Raw genomic sequence first — 20,381 nt, forward strand, 5'->3', positions numbered from 1 at the left:
AAGAAAAAGCTATTCCTCTTCTGAAGAGGAGGCCCCAGACTCCTGTCTAGACCCTCCCAAAAAGCTGACCAGTGCTCCAACACCCCCCTCACCACCACAACTAGAGCGAAATGGTGGGAACTAAATCAGTATTGTTTGAAAACATGGTGTCCTTATGTGACAACACTTATATTTAAGCAATTAGGACACAAACTGTCTCACTATTTAAGAAACCATTTACATGTTTTTTTATTTTCGGTATGCTTCTCTGTCATTTCAAAAACCAATAGACTTAGCTACACTGCAAGACTGGGCAGCCACCCCATCAAACACCCGTGAGTATTTACCTAAACTTTATCTTCATATTCTGAGCGTGATAATACCATCACTTATTTTTCCAAGCAGTACATCACACTCATCCCAATCCTCAAGAGGATATGCAAACCACCCATTGTAAGCTTGTTGAGTAACAAATATAAACCATGCATAAAAAACAACAATCCACATCACACACTAAATTCTTCATTTTCCTGCTCCTTTTGTTTCCGTTCTACAGAATATAACCCTCAGCCAGGCAGATGGGGACAAACACCTACTACCCATGGTAAGATAGACCAATGCTCCTCCTCACAATCATCATAGGATACTCAATATTGTCAGCAAACATGTATCTTTTTGGATAAGAGACTATGTTTTTTGGTTTCAGTTGTTGAAGAACTCTCTACGAGGGAAAACACCCAGGAGGGATGGCAGCGTTATCCCACCACACAGTGCACACGTAAGTGTAACACACTGAACATGTGGGGTCCCATGTTTGTTGTCATTATTGTGAATCCATGTAAATGTATTAAAATGTTATCATATTGTGATATATTTCATCCCTTCTTCCTGAACCTAAAATATTATAGTTATAAATAATGTAATTGTCTGGTGAGCCAAAATATAAACCAGAAGAAAAAATACTTCAATACTCACATCTTGTTTATGCAGCCTTCGAAAGAGTCCTACTAGAGGCTATCCGGGAGATGGACATTCGGATAGGCCATCTAACGTCCATGGTGGAGAGCCTGGTGCAGGGTGGACACAGAGGTCAGCCACAGCAAGAGGATGACTGCCTCCAAATTCCCCTCATGGACACAGAGGCCCTTGACAGCTTTGAGGAGCATCTCCAAAGCTCAGAAAATAAGAAGAAGATGGTAAGATTTGAATATTCTTCAATAAAAATAATAAATGTTTACAAATTGTTACAATAGCTAATATTATAGCTACTTTTTGTCTAAGGGCATCACTACTCTAAACTGTCTTTAAATCTTTTGCTTTGTTTGGAACATTCTTTTGCTTTGTTTGGAACATTCTTTTGCTTTGTTTGGAACATTCTTTTTCTCAGATCAATGTACTGTCCCAGAGTGGAGGGCAGACTATCAAAAAGACTGTCTGGAGAATTGCCCAAAAAGTGTTTGCCAATGGCTTGGCTAAACAGCTGAACTGGTGTGGCCGAGGAGACAAGAGGGGCCTGAAAGCCTCAAGGTGTGCGGCAGTAATTATTGGTAAGTACATGAGAATGTAGGCTATGTAGAATCATATTATGTTTGTGGTTGATTTCCTTTGCTGCCATTACTCGTTTTCCCAGAACCTAAATGTATCTTCCTTGACACCTGACCCGTGTTTTTTTTCTTCTTCTTCTTTGCTGGATAACTGAATTAAGCAGTATTTGGCTAAGTCATTGGGCTAAGTCTAGCATCTAGCTATAATTAGCTTTATGCGCATAGTTCAGCTAATATACAAGCTATATTATAGGGAAATAATTAAGGATACATAACAATAAATTAGAATTCTATAAATGTAGCGGGGTCTGCTTGTTTAAGATAGAAATACTTAATTATAATAAAGTCTCAGGGCACCACCCTAATATTGGTTTAAGATATTAAGGGATCCTATGTTTAATATGTAATAAATAATCAGTCCCATCTTCTTAGAATGAGTCTAGAGCCAATTGTAACATTGGTGAACACTCACACATCAAAATATCTTTACAATAATTTAATTAAAGTAAGGTAAACATGGGTAGTATGAACAAGTTAGATTAGGAATTTGATATGAGAGATTGAAACAAAATGAAATGGTCTAACTTAAAGAAAGACAGAAATTGTACAGTGAATGATTACATTCTTGCGAATCATAAACAGAGCTCACGCCAATGCGTGTCGGGGAGGAAAGAGCGTTAGCCATAGTTACGTTTGTTCAGGATTGATCAATGAGGTTGAGGGCGGTTTGCGTCAAAGGTCCCTTTGAAGAACCTAAAATCAAACGCAGCTGCGCTGCAGGATCATGAGACTGAGTCTGCGGGATCTCAGTCAGGTCGCAATTAGAATTGCGTTTGGTTACTTCTGCAGAAACATCCAGAAAGTGTTGCAATCACTATAAGGTTGAATCTCAGGAGAAGCTTGGCAACGTGCTTTGGAACATCAATCCTGATGGCGTTCATGCCATGGTTGGTTTCGCTGGAGTCATATACCAATTGTCATATCAGAGTTTTATACAGTTCAGAGTTAGAAAGATGACCTGTCTGGAGTCAGAGGTTGATTGGATGAAGCTGGGTTATCAATTCCCCCTTCTTCCTTCACACTTACCAAAGGTGTGAACTGGTCTCAAGCTGGTTCATAGGATTGTTCAAATATAGTTCTGGACATCTTGGTACAGTTAGAACATAGTTGTATGATTGTTTTATTATGTTAGCTTTGTGTACATACCAAGAATGTCTTGATTACCTTTCAGGAAGAAGGAGTCGTTATAAGAATCAAGATTTCAATAAACACAACATTAAAACAAATACTTTACACAAATATCCCTCTAATAATTCTCCACCTTCTAGTCTTGTGGTAAAAGTGAAGTCTGAAGAACTTTCCTCAAAAGTTCTGGGCTGCGTTTCCCGAAAGCATCGTAAGCCTAAATTGATCGTAGAATCCATCGTAAGACGAATATTAGTTTTACGGGCCGTTCCCAAAGACATCGTAGCTAAAGTGTCTCTTGAAAATTCGTAGCTCATGAAAGCACATAGATTAGCCTACTCCTTACGAGCATGTTTGGGAAACGCACGTAGGAAAATATCGATGGTTTCGTTTTTTGCTCGATCGTTGCTACGATCCGTTGTTATCGGGAAACGCAGCCCTGATCAAGGTATGTTCTTTGTTGAAATTGAGAGCACAAATGGTTGCTCAAATCGTCTAAAGCAGGCCCTTTGAAGCTTGAAAGCTAGCAGGAGGGCCTCACCTGCAGATCCCCCCCAACTATATGGTTTCTTTACATCGGCGTTTGGTTGGTAATCAGCATACTGAGGGTGTCAAGAGGTCTTATTAGGTTTGTCTGATGTGGTTTGGCTGACCTCACTACACAAACGTCAGAGGAACAATAACCTGGAAAGCTCTTGAACAGTTTGCGCGTCTCCTGCTGCTGACTGGCCACCAGCTGTTCTCACTTTTTGACGCCCTCTGAATCATGACCAGAGTAGCCTAAAAGCACATGCTTTGTTATAAATACCAAATAATCCTGTTTCTCTCCTCTATCATTCGCAGGGGCTGCCATGAGAATCCACATGGTGCATGCCACTGAGGCCGAGGCTGAGAAGTGTCTCCGAGATTTTTTAAGATTGGCGTCCGGACGGAAATAGCCTAATCCTACAATTTCCAATGATGAGCCCATATTTAATAAACATTTGATATATAATTTAGTGTACATGCTGTGTCTTATTTACCGCTCACTACAGGCTAATTATATCCTGTTTATGCTGATATAAGTTTTTTATACTGTATGTCTGATAGACGTGGCTAAACGTCATTAAAATAATCTAGTCTAGCAGATGAAAAAACAACACATAATATGTTTCAACGACCTTTATAAGACAAAAGAATGATGTAGCTTCTATTATGATGTAATCATGTACATCTGGAATACACAGACTTACATTTACATTTAGTCATTTAGCAGATTATTATATACAGTAGACACAGCAAGCCTGCTCTTTAAAGATGGCGTCCCCATTGATTTCTATGGAAAGTGCTGTGGCACAGTGAGGCAACTGAGAGCACGAAACGGACCGCATCATCTTTCCAGTTCCGGCTCGTCCGGTCTTGCGCAGAACAGTGGCTCGCCTTGCTCCTAGCTCCGAGACTTGTGCACGCTTGCAACTATCTGTCATACTTTGTGACAACCCATCGTGAGCGTGTGAGCTAAGACATTGCAGTAGTGTTAGAAAACTTGCAGGATGGGGTACAAGTCCAATTAAGAACTCAATCAAAATCAATCCTATCACTGTCTAGTATTCCTTTCATTTGGTTTTTAGTAATATAAGCCTATTCTAGATGGAACATATGTTCCACATATTACTCAGACTCACCACATACCTGTTTCTACAAATAAATGCCGCCCTCGAATAAACACTGCACTAAAAACGAATGTTGTGTAATAAATGTTGCCCTAGAATAAATAATAAAATGGTTATTTAATTGGTTAAATTCAACCCCAGCATTTATTACACATGTACATATCTTTCTGCACAGCTTTCTGTTTGAAAGCTAACGTGTATGAACGTTTAGACATGCTGCTTCAGATTTATACACAATGTAGAACACTTGAATTTGAGACAGTTGTACTACCAACACACAACTAATTGATAACCAACTGCAACAATCTTGCTTGTCATTCCCCGTTTTCATAAAACCTCTAAAAATAGATTTCATTGAACATCCAAGCACTACTTTCACCTGATTTGTTTGTTTTCCTTGTTTTGGTTTTCTGTTTTTCTTTGATATTTGACAACCTGATATACATGTTAACACTTCTATGCATCATTTCGACTCATTTATTTTGCAATTTGTTAAATATATTTAGTATCAATCACGTATTTATTATGTTCAACAATATAAAATGAGTTTCATTTTGTATTTTCTGGTAAAATTTCAACAATTCTCTTTTGTTTTCACTTTTGTTTCACAAGTGTTATTACCTTATAATTCATATAGATCATTTATGGTAAAATGTTGACTTATTTTATTTGTTTATCTCGGAATTTTTTGTTTAGTTTGATTAATGTATGATATTGACTATTACTATTACGTTTCACCTGCATGTTTTTGTTCTTCTTCTTTTGTATCTTCATGTTGTTTTAATCATTGTATAAATGCGAATAAACAAACAAACAAAAAACTAACAATGAGAAAGGGAGTTGCTCCACTCATAGACAAACAAAAAATGACAAGTAGGTCAGCAGTTGTAAATGAAACCTGCGTTTTTAGCTGCATCAGCAACAAAGTCTATGGCTGCACAGCAGCTACAATTCACGAAATCTCTTACTAATTAAACGCCTCCCTCGAATAAACGCCGCTCTCGAATAAACGCTGCACCAAAAATTAACGTTATTTAATTAACGCTGCAGCGTTTATTCAAAGAAATACGGTATACATTGTTCTCTTTGCTTCGTGTTTTTAGTATGTCTGCTTAAAGTGGTGATAGAATGCAAACCCGAGTTTATCTTGTCATAGTTGAATAACGACAGTTCAGTGGGTAAAATGGACACAAAGTAAACCTCAAGTCCCATTGACAGCACTTTCCTATGCAAATCTCACATTTGAAACTGCCGCTGTAAAACGGGCGATTCCCAACAAAGCACCGAGTTGACGTACCTCGGTGGCTATACCTTATTTGGCTCTGGTCTATACCCTTGCCACGCCCCCAAATTTACATAAACCAAATTAATAACTTATGTTGTTTACAATGCTAAAAACAAACCTAATGCAAAGTTATGCTTAGGCTATGACACTGAAGTGCGAGTATTACACTAGTATTCCAGCTAACGGGTGATGTTAGGCTACATGTTGAAAATTCAAGTAAATGTTAAATGACAAAACTTACCACTTTGAAGTCATTTCCAATCTATGGCCAACTGGTTGCTCCTCTACATCAGATTATTCCTCTGATTCAGGCTCAAACATGTATGGTTCAACACCTAACGTCTCCATGGTATCGCCACCTTGGATGTTTCAGTGTTGGCCATGTTGCGTCTTTGCTCCGCAGCTTTGGACGTTGTAAACCAAACAATCAACGTGCAGCTCATCTAAATATTGGGCATTGAGCATACCATAAAAGGGAGAAACCTCTCGTTCATTCTTGGTACTTCACAGGATTGCATTAGGGCACATAGAACAGCACCCAGGCCATTTTCATCCCAACCAATGTTACATATCCTATTCGGAGACCTTAAGGAACAGTGTGAAATACCCTATAAAATCATTATATCACCCCTTTAGATATAATGTTTCACAAGATGTGTCAACTTTCAAGTAAGCGTTTTGTGTATGCGGCATACATTTGTCAAATGTTTTTTTTAGGCTACATCCTCTGAAAAAATGTAATGAATAGGCTAATTTTGGGCATTGCATTGTGCACATGATTCATTTTTCTTTGATCTGGTAAACCGTGATTAGGCAAAATATTTCAGACAGTTTTCAAAAGATGAGATTTGTAGTCCGTACAAAAATACTGGGTCTTAAAACACAGGATCAGTCATAAGAATTTGATTGAGTGTGAATATTGTTTTCTTTTTCTTTTCTTCACTGCAGTGAAATAATCGGCGTTCAACGTTCTAATGATTAACATATAACAATCTAATCTCTCTTCAGGTGTGAAAAGGTTTAATATCTTTGAAGCAGAATACCTGGGCTAGAGCTATCCAGATTTATCAACATTTAGATACGCATATCTTGTTCAACTATTTTCAGATTTCAATGTATGACATCGTTTGAAATATTACACTCTCAATCTGTAAAAAAAATAGAAATAATGTTGGCCGACAACTGCCCCTTTTCAGAGCGGAAGTGGATATACTTTCAGTATAGATCAGTGAATGTTGTTGCATAAATTAATGTCTTTACTGATGTAAAAATTGTCAGCACATTGCAAACGTACAAGCGCTGTGTGGTGAATTAGGCCTACAATTATGACAACTGACTCAAACATTGTCCATGTATCTCTATAGTTCAAGGAATCTCAATGTGTGTTTCACTGACATCTTAATCACAGACTGTATCAGGGGCACTGTGCACTAGTAGCACATAAAGGGAAAGAAAGAGAAGGAGAAGCGATGGAGAGGAAGCAGTGGGTAAAAGGAGGGTAGGGAGAAGGGAGTTAAGATGGGGAGGGGAGAGGGGAAAGTGAAGGGTGAATGTCATCCTACTTGTCGGGAAGATCCTACAAGGATTCCTGGGGAGGCAAAGTGTCAGGCCCCTGCCAGCTCTCCACTGGTGTCCCAGAGGGCTCCGTCCTTGGACCCCTCCTCTTTTCTCTGTACACCACCTCACTTAGACCAATCATCACCTCCCATGGCTTCTCCTACCACTGCTGACGACACGCAAGACCTGGTACTGACATCCAGAGCGGTGAATGGGACTGCACCCGACTGCATCAAGTCTATGCTCCAGCCTTACACCCCCACCCGCCACCTACGGTCTTCTTTTGACAACCGTCTGGTGGCCCCATCTCTGAAGAGCGCCTGCTCCCAACACAAGCTCTTCTCCTGTCTGGCCTCCCAATGGTGGAATCATCTCCCCACCTCCATCAGAGACACTGACTGTCTCTCCACCTTCAAGAGAAGGCTAAATACGCACTTGTTCCAGGCGTACACCAGTACTTGAAGATTTGTTGGATACGATGTTTGGTTATTTCTTCTAGGAACACAATGACACTTATTAAGTGACTTGTTGCACTTGGTTAGTTTTTAACTGATTTACTAATGTACTCGCTGTGAATTATATTATTGTTGCTTGCTTTCCTCAGGTATACTTTGGAGGTTCATGTTGTTTAATTTGTAATTGGTTCAACTACATGCTCTAATTTTTCTTCTTATTGGCATTTGCTTTTCACAATGTATGCTTCATGTTTTGGTTCCCCGCAATGTTTTTGGAGCTATCTCGGTGTTTATGTTCATTGACCTAGCTCTCACTTGGAAGTCGCTTTGGATAAAAGCGTCTGCTAAATAAATAAATGTAAACGTAAACTTTATATTGTTAAATCTTCATAAACATATGTGACATGCTCTGGTGAAAAGGGTCTGTTGTCTGAATTACGTATATATATATATATTTTTTTACCTTGTTTTCCTTTTCTTGCATATTACAAAAGTTAAATTGTTGAAGAAGTCACTCAGTATAATAAACAACATGTTAGTATCACTAAATACTCATATATTGTTCTTGTTTACCTAAGATTCCAGTTGAGTTGTGGGTGTGTCATGCTACGGTTTTCCCTAGGCTACTTTTAGGGGGTCAATGGTCCTCTCATGATTGCTAGATGGCGCTTCTTGTACTCAGCCAAGGCAAGGTTGGAAACTGAAGTGGCCTTTTGTCAAAGGTGACTATTTCGTTGAACGATTTTTGTCCAGCCCTTCAATAATTCATCAAAATTTAATTTACGATAAAGAATCACACACGTTGAGGGTTAGGCTGCTTGGTCTGTAAATGCGTAATCCGACATTATCAACATTCTAGTGTCGGCTGAGAATAATCACGTAGTTGTCCCGAATCAAATGTATAAACATACAGGAACATCATACACATTCAATGGTCTGATCAGTTATCCTGGCAAAACATTTATTGTTCATCACTTATTGTCAGGGCACGGTCCAAGTAGGCTTATTCCAAATATGAGATGCAAGTGTCACATGTTCTCACATTTATTCATAAATTCCTCCTTTTATTTATTACTGTAACATTGGGAAAGTGGATCTTAGGTTCCGCATGAGCAATAGCGCATTGTGTGCAAACTAAATTTGCATTTGAAAAATCAAGCCAATCAACAACAACTAGGAGGACAGATAATCAACAGTTAACATTATTTTATTAAAACTTTATTACAGGCTCTAGACCCAATAGCAAGAAATACACCATAAAGAAAACATAAAACAGATACATAAACACATACAAACATAATCCTATTCATGAGAGTTTTAAAAGGCACCCATACCAATGTTTCCACAGATATGATTGATATCTGACCGAGCCACACCTGGGACTGGTGAGCATCATTATAACACAGTTTTGTGACTCATCAAGTCGAGACATAAACTTAACCATCAGGTTCCTCAATAGAGCCTGTAAAGTGCTTAGCCCTGAGTCAACAAAGAGCTTATTAGCACTGCTACACCTGGGCTTTTTCAGCAGTATCCACAGACAGTCATTGTACCTGAAGTTTGCGCAGGGTTTCCTTTTTGTAGCTGCCCCATTATGCCCTTTATGTCATAACAGAAGCAAACTCTACCCCTATTTTCCAACTCCATTCAGTAAGCTATGTTTCTAGCACAGTTCCCATAGAGGTCGATCAGCCTATAATAGCTGTAATGTTTCATATGTAGGTTGTTAGTCAGTTCAAAGTGTGATATCCCCCCTCAGTAATGAATCGGCAGATTTTGTCTTTTTTTTTGCCATACGTTCACTGCCTTGAAAGACAGAGAAATGCAGCCAGCAGCATTTGAAACAAAAGGAAAATAGCCTTAAACTAACTTTTCCTGGGGTAATAAAAAAGAAATAGGGTGATAAACACAAATGACTGGTACTCGGGACTTATAATTATTAAGAAAAGGCGTTAAAATGTCTAGAATCTTTGTTGGGGGATTTCTCTGCTAGAGCATCCCAGTTGTACATTCAGATATGTGTATCTTCAAATATTTTCTGATTTCAATGTATGACACATTATTCAAAAGTTACAATCTGCAAAAAAACATAAAAATGACCTTGGCTGACAACGGCTCGTTTTCACCAGAGCGTGTAACATATGTGGCCATGGTGTGTGAGTGTGTGTGGGCTATTCAACCTGACACAGGGACACTGAAGACCCACTGTACACAGTAAACCCAGGATAGAGGGGCTCAGTGAATGTGCTGTGGAAAGTGTGCAGGTGGGTCAGTGTGTCAGAGGAGACTGTGTAGAAGGACAGAGTGCCGGCCGACCAGTCCAGATACACTCCTACTCTGTGGGAGTTGGAGGAGGGGACAGGTATGACAGTGAACTTCTTATTGTGCCTGGCAGAGTAACTGTAGTCATCACAGTATAGTCTCCAGGACTTGTTATTGAATCCAAGCCAACAGTCAGCACCCCTATCTCTCCTGCTGATTCCTTTATATGTCACTGCTATATGAACCGTTCCTCCACTCCACTCTGCCTCCCAGTAACAGCGCCCAGACAGACCCTCTCTACACAGCACCTGTAGACGGTAGTCAAATCTCTCTGGGTGATCAGGATACGACTGCTTCTCTATACTACATGTCACCTTTCTGTTCTCCTCAGACAGAAAGAGGTTTCTGTGTGCTGTGTTTGGGTCCAGTGTGAGCTCACAGGCATCTGATGGGGGAGACCAAGTTACAATATATTACTAATCATCAATATTCACCTTAGAATATTTCCTTCTTCCTGCCCCCCCTTTCATCCTCTTCACGGTTACCTGACTACCACGATCTCTCCACCCTTCCTACTACTGGTATCTGACTACCACTCTCTCTCCACTCTTCCTCTATCTCTCTCTCTCATTCTGTTCTCCCTCCTCACTTGCTACCTCTCTCCGTCCACATCTCTCAATCTTTCTATTGTCCTTGTTCTTTCCACATTTTCTTTGATTCCCCCTTTTCTTTCTCTCGCTATCCTCATCCAGAGGGGAGGAGAGGGGTGGAGAACAGAAGGGAAGAGGGTAAGGGAGGGGAAAGAGGAGGAGAAGAAGGGAGAGACATAACACACACAGATGCACACACACACAGTATTCAGATAATAGTGTTAAATTACTGCTTCGAAATGTAATGTTTACAGTGTGTGTGTGTCCCTTTTTAACCTTAAGTCACTTATGGTATTTTCTTTTGTATGTCCCTGTCTAGTACAACCAAGTAGCAGTCAACACTCACATTTCCTAAGGCCAGGTTTGATCCAGCACTCTCCACCATGATCGACACTGTAGGGATAAGCAAAGGAATTATGAAAATACACTTCACCTGTTGATAAGTGACTTAGCAACTGACTTTATAAGGAAACATGTTGTAGCAGGTTTTACAAACTCTGAGCCTAACCCTGAACTTTGACTTGATGAACCCTGAGATTGAAAGCTCAGAGTTATCGTTTCCAGAACAGCTGATCTGAGTTTGTTCAAACACCGAGTACAGTGTATGTACAAAATATTTTTTTGCAGTGCAATGAAAGTTCGGCTTGCATAGATTAAAGCGATCTAGCATAGCAGTCAGGACCGTTTTGATTATTATAACACCAAGGTATGAAAGAAAACATTTCCCTCATACCTTTTGTTTGTTTCATATTCATATGACATACAAAAGGACAGGGGGGGCAGTTGAACGTTTTCAATAGATCATTTCAGTGCCAGATAATTTGCAGAACATAGTTTAAAGTACAGTATAACATCATGCTCTTCATCACAGAATGATAAAGATATGTTGTTTACTGCCACAGACTACACTGTTCTCTCCCCATGTACATTGTTTTGATATTCTTGTGTAGGATAATGAGTATGACATGTACATTCAACTCATGAGAAAAAAGAATGAATAGTAAAACAACTGACACATTCTTCTCCTTTATAACAGAGCATGACTGGGCATTACGCTGAGGAAGGTCCATCAACCTTGACAGCACAGATTGATTTGATTACAGCTATACAATCATAACTGCACTATATTGTAGATTATAACATGTTTACCTATTACTAACCCAGTGTTATAAATAAACATGCAGTTTTTAATTGTATCCTCATGAAATGCAAGGCCTATTAACATAATTAGATGTATATTCAGTGTTAAGCAACATTACATTAGGAGGTATATATAAAACAAATAGCTCCTTACTTGAGTTTCTCCAGTCTGCAGTGTGGATCCTCCAGTCCAGCAGAGAGCAGCTTCAATCCTTTTTCTCCTGGATGATTGTAGCTCAGGTCCAGTTCCCTCAGGTGGAAGGGGTTGGACCTCAGAGCTGAGGCCAGAGAAGCACAGCCTTCCTCTGTGACCAGACAGCCTGACAGCCTGTAGAAAGAGGATCAATATAGTGACAGAATCCATCTGGGCCTCCAGAGTGAGTCAGCACAGAGGGGTTCATTTGGCAGATGCACATCATAGCTGGTCATAGCTGCACCTCCCCTCATTAGACAGATTGACCTTTTCCCTATTTCAGTTGTTTGTGTTCAGTTTAATGGTAGTAGTTCTATGGAACCTCAGGACCAGAGGCCTGTTCCCCCAAAATAACAAGATTAAAGTCCCAAACCTGACTTGAATGAACCCAAAAGTGCATCCATTAATTCATGTTGAACATAAATACAGACCTTAGTGTCTCCAGTTTGCAGTGTGGATTCCCCAGTCCAGAGGAGAGCAGCTTCATCCCAGCGTCCTTCAGGTCATTGTTACTTAGGTCTAATTGTCTCAGGAAGGAGGTTGAATTCAGAGCTGAGCTCAGAAAAGCACAGCCTTCCTCTGTGATGTGACAACTTGACAGCCTGTAGAAAGGTTATTATAAGAAGGATATAAAAACACTGCTAAACTTTCTGGACATAGAAATAAAAAATAACAGTCTTATTACATTCCTCTCAAACACTAAGAAGGTTTGATCAGTCAGATGACTGTCTGTCCAGGTTGGTAGACTTTTCCCCCCATGAACAAAATCTAAAATGGAATTCTACCTTCCTATAGTTGTTCAGGAATTGTACATCCAGGTACAAAGTAGTACAATACTCCTATAATGTATTACATACTACATCCTTTTCTGGCTATTTCAAACCAACAACCTGTGATGCAACAATAGAGACAAATAGACAACAGCTCTCTAGCTCTGTGATTCCCACCCCTGGGGCCCGTTCTCCTGGATTTGGATTTGATTGTTGATGATTTGTCATGATCTTGGATTGTTTGGTTATTTGAAGCTCATCCTGGACTTGCTGTCATAGCAACAAGTCCTTTAGCTTAAACCTGCTCGGGAGCAGGTTTATTTTATGTTGCAAGATTTGATTGCGGCTTTACAAGCAGAGGTGATACAGGAAGTCTGTCACAGACATGTGTTGTCCGACAAAAACCCTTTTGTGGAAAGTGCAAGAATAATTAGCTGAATTTAACATGAAACCAAATTAATTGCTCATTGCGTGATAGATAGAACCTTAAGCACAGCGCAATATGCTACTCGCCTATACTTTTTGAGGGAGAGACTATAGTTTTTTTTTGTGAGGGTGTCATTTACATCATACATTTGTTGAAACCACATTATATGACATTAAAGATGATAAACAAAGTGTGAAAATACAAAAACATAGGCCTAGCCTACTGTAATAAGCAATAAAACATCTCCCAAGTCCCTGTACTTACTGTAAGTCTGGATAAGAGCGTCTGCTAAATGACTAAATGTAACATGGTCACCACACATTTAATTTGGTCTGCCACTTTTTGCAAGCCCTCTTTCTTGGATTTTGCAGACTTTGAGGTGTTCCCTGGCGTTCTGATTAAATCTTCAAATTTGGAGTAACCTTCTAACAAGCTGTTGCTCTGTTTCCTCTGTTGTGGAAAAAACGGAGCACTCTTTTTGTCCATGGTGAGCAGCCATAGACTTACTGTATGTGAGCAGCCAATAGCAGCGTTTTTGATCAAGGTTTCTACAATCGATACGTACCCCTTTTAGAAAAACGCATAACTCAATCCAGCTATACTAATTATAAACAACATGGGTGTTCGAAGAACCAAATTAACCAGACCATGATTAGTAAGATGACGTCATCTTGGATATGTCATTTGATCTCGGATGTAATAAGTGACGTACGGAGAACGGGCCCCAGGTCCTCAGGGAACCCCTGTCCTGTATGTTCTTCCATGTTTTCCTTCTCCAAAACAGCTGATTCAAATGAATAGATTGTTATCCAGCTCTGCAGAAGCCCGCTTATGACCATTCATTTGAATCAGGTGGGTTAGGAACCACTGCTCCAGCAGACAGATACAAAACACACTGCCCAAGTCAATCTACATTAATATAATAAAGTAGTATGTTAATAGTTCTTGTTTGTCAAGGCTACAGTACCAGCGTGTTTTTCTCTATCTCCTTTAGTCTTTTCTGCATCTTAGTTCCCCTGGTCTTGACCTCATGCCTGCCTTGACTTTGAGCCTGCCTGTTGCCCTGTACTTAAATGACTCTGCCTTGTGGATTATTGTGGAAAATCATTTGGCTGACCCTCTTGTACCTTGACTAAACCAAAAAGTTACAACCCGTGTGTGGTGTGTGATTCGGTGTGTGGTGTAAAATAGACATTGGTGTGTCATGTAACATAGGAATACAGACCTCAGTGTTTCCAGCTTGCAGAGTGGATTCCCCAGTCCAGCAGAGAGCAGCTTCATGCCTGAATCCCCCAGGTTGTTGTTACTCAAGTCCAGCTCTGTCAGATCTGAGGAGGGGAGAGCTGAGGCCAGCGCTTCACAGCACCGTGCTGAGAGGTTACAGTCATTCAGCCTACATTACATTAGGAGAACAAAATATATCATCAGAGTCATAGTGCATATGACAGGTTCATATGATAATTACAAATTACAGTTGTATTATTATTATTATTATTATTATTATTAATAATAATTATTAATTATAGTTAATTTAATTATTATTAAAATTGTTCAAATGCATACACACAGAGCAGTGTTGGAGTGTTTGACCACTGGCAGCAGCCTCAGAAGACCTTTCTCTGATCTGGAGTATTTCTTCAGGTCAAACACGTCCTTCTTCTCTTCTGAAGTCAGCAACACAAAGACCAGAGCTGACCACTGTGTAGATGAGAGGTTCTTCTCACTGGAGAGACTTCCTGAGCTCAGGTAGTGTTGGATCTCCTCCACCAGAGAATGGTCATTCAGTTCATTCAGACAGTGGAACAGATTCATGCATCTCTCTGGAGAGGGATTCTCTCTGATCTTTAACTTGAGATACTGGACTGTTTCCTCATGGCTCTGAGTGTTGCTTCTTGTCTGTGACAGTAGGCCTCGTAAGTGAGTCTGATTGGACTCCATTGAGAGGCCCAGGAGGAAGCGGATGAAAAGGTCCAGCTGTCCATTCTTACTCTGCAAGGCCTTGTCCACAGCACTCTTGTAGAGGTGGAAGTCAGATGTGACTGAGGTGGACTGAGACATCAGATTCTCATTGTTGTTGATGAATGAGAGATACACAAACACAGCAGCCAGAAACTCCTGAAAGCTCAGATGGACAAAGCAGAACACCTTCTCCTGGAAGACTTTACCATCCTGTCTGAAGATCTGTGTGAACACTCCTGAGTGCACTGAGGCATCACAGACATCAATGCCACACTCTGTCAGGTCTTTCTCATAGAAAATCAGGTTGCTTTTGTCCAGCTGGTGGAAGGCCAGTTTTCCCAGTGACAGAATGATCTGAATGCTCTCTTCATCCCAGTGTGGATCTGTCTCAGTTTTCCCATGATACTTCACCTTTTTCTGTTTGGTCTGTAACACCAGGAAGGTTGTGTACATCTCAGTCAGGGTCTTGGGCATCTCTTTCTTATCTGTTCTCAGCATGTCTTCAAGGACTGTAACAGAAATCCAAGAGAAGACTGGTATGTGGCACATGATGTAGAGTGTTCTTGATGTCTTGATGTGTGAGAGAATTCTCTTGGCCAGGATCGCATCACTGCATTTCTTCATGATGTACTCATCCTTCTGTGGGTCATTGAACCCTCGTACCTCTGTCACCAGGTCAACACACTCAGAAATCTCATTGGCTGCTGCGGGTCGGCACGTTATCCAGAGAAGAGCAGAAGGAAGCAGATCTTTCATGATCAGGTTTGTCAGCAGCACATCTATGGTCTTTGGCTCTGTGATATCTTCACAGCTCTCATAGTTCTTGTAGTCGAGGGGCATCTGGAACTCATCAAGACCATCCAAGATAAACAGAACTTTCAATTGTTTCCTGTTTTTTGGTCCCTTTGTAAAAATGGCAGCAAGAAACTCTTTCTCAATTTCTTTGAAGCACTTTTTTATCACATCAATCAAGGTGTGCTTTGTTTCCTTAAACAAATTCAGCTGTCGAAAAGGGAGTGGAAAAATGAAGTCGATGTCTTGGTTTTCTTTTCCGTTTGCCCAGTCCAGAGTAAACTTCTGTGAAGAAAAGGTTTTGCCAATGCCAGCAATTCCTTTGGTTAGAACTGTTCTGATAAGTTTGTTTTGTTCAGGTTGGGATTTAAAGGTGTTGTTGAATTTGATTGTTTTCTCCGACCCTCGAATCTTTCTGTATTCTCCCTCAATCTGTCGCACTTCATGTTGGTCGTTGACCTCTCCACCTCCAGCCTCTGTGATGTAAAGCTCTGTGTAGATACTGTCAAGAAATATTTTCTTGCCATGCTGTTTCATCCCATCAACAATTTCTTCATACTTAGATTTTAATAGTAATTGATGTTTGCGTTTGTTGTCTTTGATGTTTTCTGCATATTCATCTACAGAAAGAACATATACATGTGAACTCCATCATTAGGAGAAAATAAAGGTATTTCTATTCTGAAAGCAAATTAGCAGCCTAATATCATAGCCTCTTCAATATAGGCCCAGTTTCCAGGACATGGATTAAGTAACTTCATCCAAAGTCAGAAAAAAATAGAAAAAAGATCTCCATTTAAAAGGTTTTTAATCTAGGCCTAGGCTTAATCCATCCAAACTGGGCCAAAATATTTTAAATCAATTGTGAAAAAGTAATTTATATTTAGTACGGTGTCTTTATGATTGTACTTATTGCCAAATGTAATTTACTTCATGTATCTAACTATCTATCATTCAACTCTTTATCTTTTAAATTACAAGTTGATATCATCAGATAACAATCAGTCAGATTATTTACCATGCTCTGAGGGGTTTCTACCAGGAAGAGCAGCATGGCCTCCAGTCTCAGTCGTCAGCGACTCAGCAAGCTCAATTAACCTCATCTTCCTCAGGATCTCCACAGTGATCTCCAGAGCTCCTTCAAGTCTGTATGACTCCACCATCATATCCACGGTGTCTGTTCTGGCAGCTTCCTCCAACCTGCTCTTTGGGATGGGATCAAACCCATCCAGAACTTTATTTTGCAGGTGCCAGTGAAACGTCTTCAGATCCTTTCTCCCTAGCTTCTCAAGAGTTTCCAGGAGGTGTTCTATATCACTTGTGGCCATTGTAGATTACTGGTGAGAGTGGATTGTGTGTTGCATAGACATTACATAAGTTATTTTCTTTCATACTTAACTCTTGATATTAAATGAAATCTAATAATGAAACTAATATGCCACTGTTCTAACTATAAAATTAATATCCTATTGTTCTCACTCTCTCTTTCTCTCTGTTTCTATTAAAGATGGATCTAATCTCCTAATTTTCTAACTATGAAATGTATGTTTTAAAATGTTCAAGTTCACCAAGCTAGCATGAACCACATCCACAATTTTTTTTGTAGGCAGAATAGCAGCCTGAATATTACATACTGTACCCTGACTGCTGTTCAAATGAAGAAGTTAAACATGCTACAGTCTGCTGTATCAAATGAAACTCTCTCCTCAGAACATGACAGCTCTCAACTCTCACCTTAACACATTTACAATCATGGATTTGACAAAGCTGACCAGAGACCAGGGTTGTGCCTCAGTATTATATCTGTCTCTACTTCTTTATCAGCGCTGATCTGGAAACCAGAGAGAATAAACAACATGGGCCACTGGGAATGACCTTTCACCTGTCACCTCAACAAAAGGAAACTACCAGACTGTTTCTGAAAGACTAAACACATGGAAACACTATATACACTACATAAACCCACTATATACTACACACTACACAGCCCCACTATATAATATACACTAAACAAGCACGCCCTACTATATGCTACACACTAATGATACTAATGATATCAGTGAGGGGTCTGCAATAAAGACTGAATCTGGATACTAATGATATCAGTGAGAATTCTACCATACAAACTGTGTTGTCAAGGGAGATAACTGATACTGATAAATTACAGTCTGGTAAAGTCAGTCTTTTGGTCTGTTGACCCACCAGAAAGTGCGTCTGAACTAGATCTAAGTTGACTGAAGGTCTGAAGGTTTACACCAGGTAACTACCCATCATAGTGAATCAGCACAGTAAACAACAAGCACCCAACAGTGCTGTTCACCAAGTCAATTAATTGAGGTGCATGGAATTCTGTAAATCATTTAATAAAATCTCCTCTGTTGCTATCAATAAAATAACGTACGTTACACTTACTGTATTGTGTCTTCTCTTCATGAGTGCAGGTTGGGAGTGGACATTTCCTGTTGAGAAACAGTTCTCTCGTTGAGCTGTGTTACTGAAACTGACGAGGAGCATGAAGAGGAAGAGGGAAACCAACTGGAACAGAGCAGTAACATAAAGAGGAAGAGGGAAACCAACTGGAACAGAGCAGTAGCATAAAGAGGAAGAGGGAAAGCAACAGAAAGAAAACAAGTTGAGACCAGGGTTAAACACTGAGGGATTTGTCCAGTTAGAAAGGTTGACACAATGGTGCTGACTGAATATAGTTTGTCTTTGGTCTACTCTGTCATTGACATTGGATTTGGATTAGTGACTTTGCAACCATGCAGCCTGTGTGTCCTGACTCCTGTACAGAACATGCTGCTCAGACACCAGATGGATCATGTCAGGGTGAAGTGTGTTTACTGCATGTGTTTGTGTATGAGGGAGATCTAACACTGTGTTCCTGTAGTGTTGCTGAGGTATACAGTAATACCACAGGCTGGCAGAATGGACAGCAACTCATGACTTGATAATACATAATTAGGGAACACAATGAAACGATCACCTTCAGATTCACAACAGATACACAGAAGTGACACAATGATATGAGCAGGTGAGGTGTGCTTAACTCAGAGAACAAAACATTAAAGCTCAGATACACCATCTTTGAGAATGTTATGACTTCCTGTTGTAGTCTAAACAGTTCTCACCAAAATGAGCATTTCAGGAAGAAAAACTTGATGACACCTATAATGATGCTGACTGACTGAGACCAGGGTGATGTCTCAATACATCACCACTAAGACTATTCACAACATGTTCACAGTAAACAAGGCCTTTATTTTCCTTAACACGTTGTGGGCAGGCTCTGGTGTTTTTTTTTTAACCTGACCCACGGATTAAATACAGGCTAATGTTAGTCGTCTGTATATGAGTAGCTATAACCAACTAACGTTAGATGTCTGCAACTTATATTCACACATGGTAGCAGTGTCTGGTCAAGTAACTTATATACAGACATGGTAGCAGTGTCTGGTCAAGTAACTTATATACAGACATGGTAGCAGTGTCTGGTCATCAGTGTTGGGTAACTTTACTTTTTAAAGTAACTAATTACAGTTACTAGTTACATTCCTTGTAAAGTAACTAGTTACGTTACTTAGTTACTTGCTGTAGAGAGTTAGGGGTTATGTTACTTTTGCGTTACATTAAGAAAACTAATTTATTTCTAAGACAATTCACCGTGGTCACTCTTATGCCCAGAAGGCACATTTAATGGGTTTACCTCAGCAATAGCACATATTGTACTGAATACTCAGTGTCACTTGCATATAACATGATCAATCCTTATTATACAGCAAGACGGACTTGCAAGTTCTTCAATCAAGAAACTCTTTAATCAATAAATAATGTTGTAAAATGTCAGGCAGAAGTGTAGTGGTTAGCTAGCTCTACAAGGGCTAGGTTTGAATCTAGGAGCAAAATGAAGCTAAGCTATAGCTAGGTATATGGTAGCAAAATGGTGTTTACTTATGTACCGAACCAGACTATTTTACTTACTGCAATATAATCCTAAACCGAACCCTGAACGGGTAGGATATATATAGGATATTTAACTTGACCGAATGTATTAAGATACTGTATAGTTCAATATAATACAGTTTTCTATGTTACTTCATATGGTTATGTTTTCATCAAAAATACTCAGATATATAGATATACCCATAAAGTAGTAAAATATAAACAATCTTTTTTATTTAACAAAGTCTGAACAAAGCAGACAGCATTATTAGCAGTATTGAAAACAGAGTCGCATTAATCCTCGGAGTCGCTTGCCCAGAGTTTGCATTTTCTGCGGCAGGTGTTGTTGCTAGAAACTCAGGCTGGAAACGTGATTCCTTCTATTCCACACAGGATTGTACAAAGTCAAACTGAATGGTTGTAAATGAAAAGTGAGAACTTCTATTGGTCATCATATGTACCTCTGAGCCAAACAGGCTTTTGTAGCTTTGTGGCAGTGGATCACTCTACCGGTCATTCTACTGGAGATTAAACTTTACAGTCCCATATACACAGTCATGTGTGTTATATTGACCTCTTTTCTACTCTT

At 39.7% G+C, this 20,381-nt stretch overlaps 2 protein-coding genes across 3 annotated transcripts; one reads left to right on the plus strand and one right to left on the minus strand.

The window, feature by feature from the left end:
• On the plus strand, nt 1-3,702 carry LOC146273932 (uncharacterized). 2 transcript variants are annotated; one of them, XM_084704295.1, is made up of 7 exons: nt 1-113; nt 270-314; nt 536-583; nt 686-757; nt 970-1,175; nt 1,367-1,526; nt 3,552-3,702. In XM_084704295.1, the coding sequence occupies exons 5-7, from the start codon at nt 1,005-1,007 to the stop codon at nt 3,644-3,646; spliced, it is 426 nt and encodes a 141-aa protein (XP_084560421.1). In that variant the 5' UTR covers nt 1-113; nt 270-314; nt 536-583; nt 686-757; nt 970-1,004; the 3' UTR covers nt 3,647-3,702. The 2 variants fall into 2 exon arrangements, with proteins under 2 accessions (XP_084560421.1, XP_084560420.1); XM_084704294.1 differs by lacking the exons at nt 1-113; nt 270-314 and adding an exon at nt 340-432.
• Nucleotides 3,703-8,889: 5,187 nt separating this feature from the next.
• On the minus strand, nt 8,890-17,178 carry LOC146273933 (NACHT, LRR and PYD domains-containing protein 3-like). Its single transcript, XM_084704443.1, has 7 exons — nt 16,890-17,178; nt 14,667-16,446; nt 14,325-14,492; nt 12,334-12,504; nt 11,864-12,037; nt 10,916-10,962; nt 8,890-10,364 (listed from the first exon to the last, which is right to left on the minus strand). Exons 1-7 carry the CDS (start codon nt 17,176-17,178, stop codon nt 9,829-9,831), a joined length of 3,165 nt encoding a protein of 1,054 aa, XP_084560569.1. The 3' UTR covers nt 8,890-9,828.
• Between the last annotated feature and the right edge of the window lie 3,203 nt (nt 17,179-20,381).

Source organism: Hypomesus nipponensis, chromosome 9 (assembly GCF_054491055.1).
Source record: "Hypomesus nipponensis isolate SF chromosome 9, ASM5449105v1, whole genome shotgun sequence".
Lineage (NCBI taxonomy): Eukaryota > Metazoa > Chordata > Actinopteri > Osmeriformes > Osmeridae > Hypomesus > Hypomesus nipponensis.

What these genes read in the sequence shown, in the direction of transcription:
- LOC146273932 (XM_084704295.1), top strand. Translation starts at nt 1,005, where the DNA reads ATGGACATTCGGATAGGCCATCTAACGTCCATGGTGGAGAGCCTGGTG. An exon ending in CAGAAAATAAGAAGAAGATG is followed by an intron (nt 1,176 to 1,366) that starts GTAAGATTTGAA and finishes TCTTTTTCTCAG; the next exon opens with ATCAATGTACTGTCCCAGAG. An exon ending in GTGTGCGGCAGTAATTATTG is followed by an intron (nt 1,527 to 3,551) that starts GTAAGTACATGA and finishes TATCATTCGCAG; the next exon opens with GGGCTGCCATGAGAATCCAC.
- LOC146273933 (XM_084704443.1), bottom strand. Translation starts at nt 17,178, where the DNA reads ATGGCCACAAGTGATATAGAACACCTCCTGGAAACTCTTGAGAAGCTA. An exon ending in AAACACTCCAACACTGCTCT is followed by an intron (nt 14,493 to 14,666) that starts GTGTGTATGCAT and finishes AATGTAATGTAG; the next exon opens with GCTGAATGACTGTAACCTCT. An exon ending in TGCAAGCTGGAAACACTGAG is followed by an intron (nt 12,505 to 14,324) that starts GTCTGTATTCCT and finishes ACCTTTCTACAG; the next exon opens with GCTGTCAAGTTGTCACATCA.